This window comes from Oryzias melastigma, unplaced genomic scaffold (genome assembly GCF_002922805.2).
Source record: "Oryzias melastigma strain HK-1 unplaced genomic scaffold, ASM292280v2 sc05436, whole genome shotgun sequence".
Lineage (NCBI taxonomy): Eukaryota > Metazoa > Chordata > Actinopteri > Beloniformes > Adrianichthyidae > Oryzias > Oryzias melastigma.
The window spans coordinates 1-1,491 of NW_023422003.1; the positions used below are offsets into that span (position 1 = coordinate 1).

Genomic DNA, 1,491 nt, shown 5'->3' on the forward strand with positions numbered 1-1,491 from the left:
AAGTTTATTCTAATAATAAACCACCCTGATAATACATCTAACCTTTTTTTTATTTTCTTTATTATCTGACATGTTAAAAAATAAATGTTACTCCTAAAACTTTATTAAGTAAAATAAATTAACCCAAACTATGTAAAAAAAGAAAAATCGTGAGCATTTTTCTTTGTGTCTGGAGCTTCACATTGTAGATCACTGATCTATACTAACACATTTTAAAGAGAATATTGACTTTAAAAGGCTTGTGGGAAATAAAAATAATGTATTATTTTTAGTTTCTTAAGACTAGATCTCTGTAAGAACTTTTTATGTTAAAATGGATTCATCCCCACTGACATCAAAGTGTGAGAGATCAGGGGAGCTTTCCTTAAAACACTTGAGTTTGTGTGTTTATGGTTTGTATCAGGTTATATCCAGTAGGAATCACAGTGCAGCGCTATCCAGTCAAGGATATTGTTCTCCAGAACTACCACATACCAGCAGGGGTGAGTTTTTACATTTGTTTAATTGTTTGCTTCAAAGCTGCAGTTTTAGCCTCTGCTCCTCCTCAGACAATGGTCCAGGCCTGCCTCTACCCGATGGGAAGGAGTTCCCAGGTGTTTGAGGAGCCGCTCAACTTTGACCCCGGCCGATGGAGCAGCAGCCGGGAGGAAGGCCAGAGAGGGGAAGTGATGGGGTTCCGCTCGCTCGCGTTTGGGTTCGGGGCGAGGCAGTGTGTCGGCAGGAGGATCGCAGAGAATGAGATGCAGCTTTTGCTGATGCACGTGAGTGACAGAGAGGAAATCAAGACAAACATAGGAACCAGGACGACAGGAAAATGAAAAAGAAATACAATTTAAATGCATAAAATAACAAAAGGTTTCCTGTTCTTATCTTTGTGATATAGTTTCCTCATTGCATCAGAAGGTGGTCACCAGAATCTTATCATATTGCAAAGAAGATACGGGTCATGCAGTTTTTTTTTCTTTTTATTCTGACTTTAATTTCAGAATTGTGACTTATTTTTCTAGGAATTCTGATGTAAATCTAAGAAAAAAAATTAATTTGGGGATTTAAGTCTAAATTCTAAGAAGGAAAAATATCAGAAGTCTGAGAAAAATTCTTTGAAGTAAATATTTTTTCTGCATGTCTTATCCTTATTCCGTCTGTATTTCACTTTTTCCATTAATTTAGTTCTTTTTGTGTCCTTTTTTAAAAAAAAGAAACTTTTTTCTTTTTTTTTTGAAAATATGTGTCTAAATGACAGGCATTTGTGCCCTAAACACATGGGTGGATTTGTCTGATTTGCCATACTCTTTGGGCACAAATAATTGCACAATCAAAGTTTAAAGAGCATAAAGATTGTGGTTAGGAAATTAAAGATCCACAGAGGATGAGTAATTAATGTACATTTTATTCCTACCAGGGTTTAAAAAGTTAATTAATTTCTGCTTTGAAGTTAGATTTTTTTTTTTAATTTTCATTTTAACATCTTTTTTTGTTCCTATTTCTCAG

General features: G+C 34.8%; 1 protein-coding gene across 1 annotated transcript; it reads left to right on the plus strand.

Moving 5' to 3' along the window:
• Positions 1-99: 99 nt before the first annotated feature.
• LOC112139303 (cytochrome P450 11B, mitochondrial-like) lies at positions 100-1,485 on the plus strand. Its single transcript, XM_024262048.2, has 2 exons — positions 100-482; positions 549-1,485. The coding sequence occupies exons 1-2, from the start codon at positions 390-392 to the stop codon at positions 816-818; spliced, it is 363 nt and encodes a 120-aa protein (XP_024117816.1). The 5' UTR covers positions 100-389; the 3' UTR covers positions 819-1,485.
• Positions 1,486-1,491: the final 6 nt, after the last annotated feature.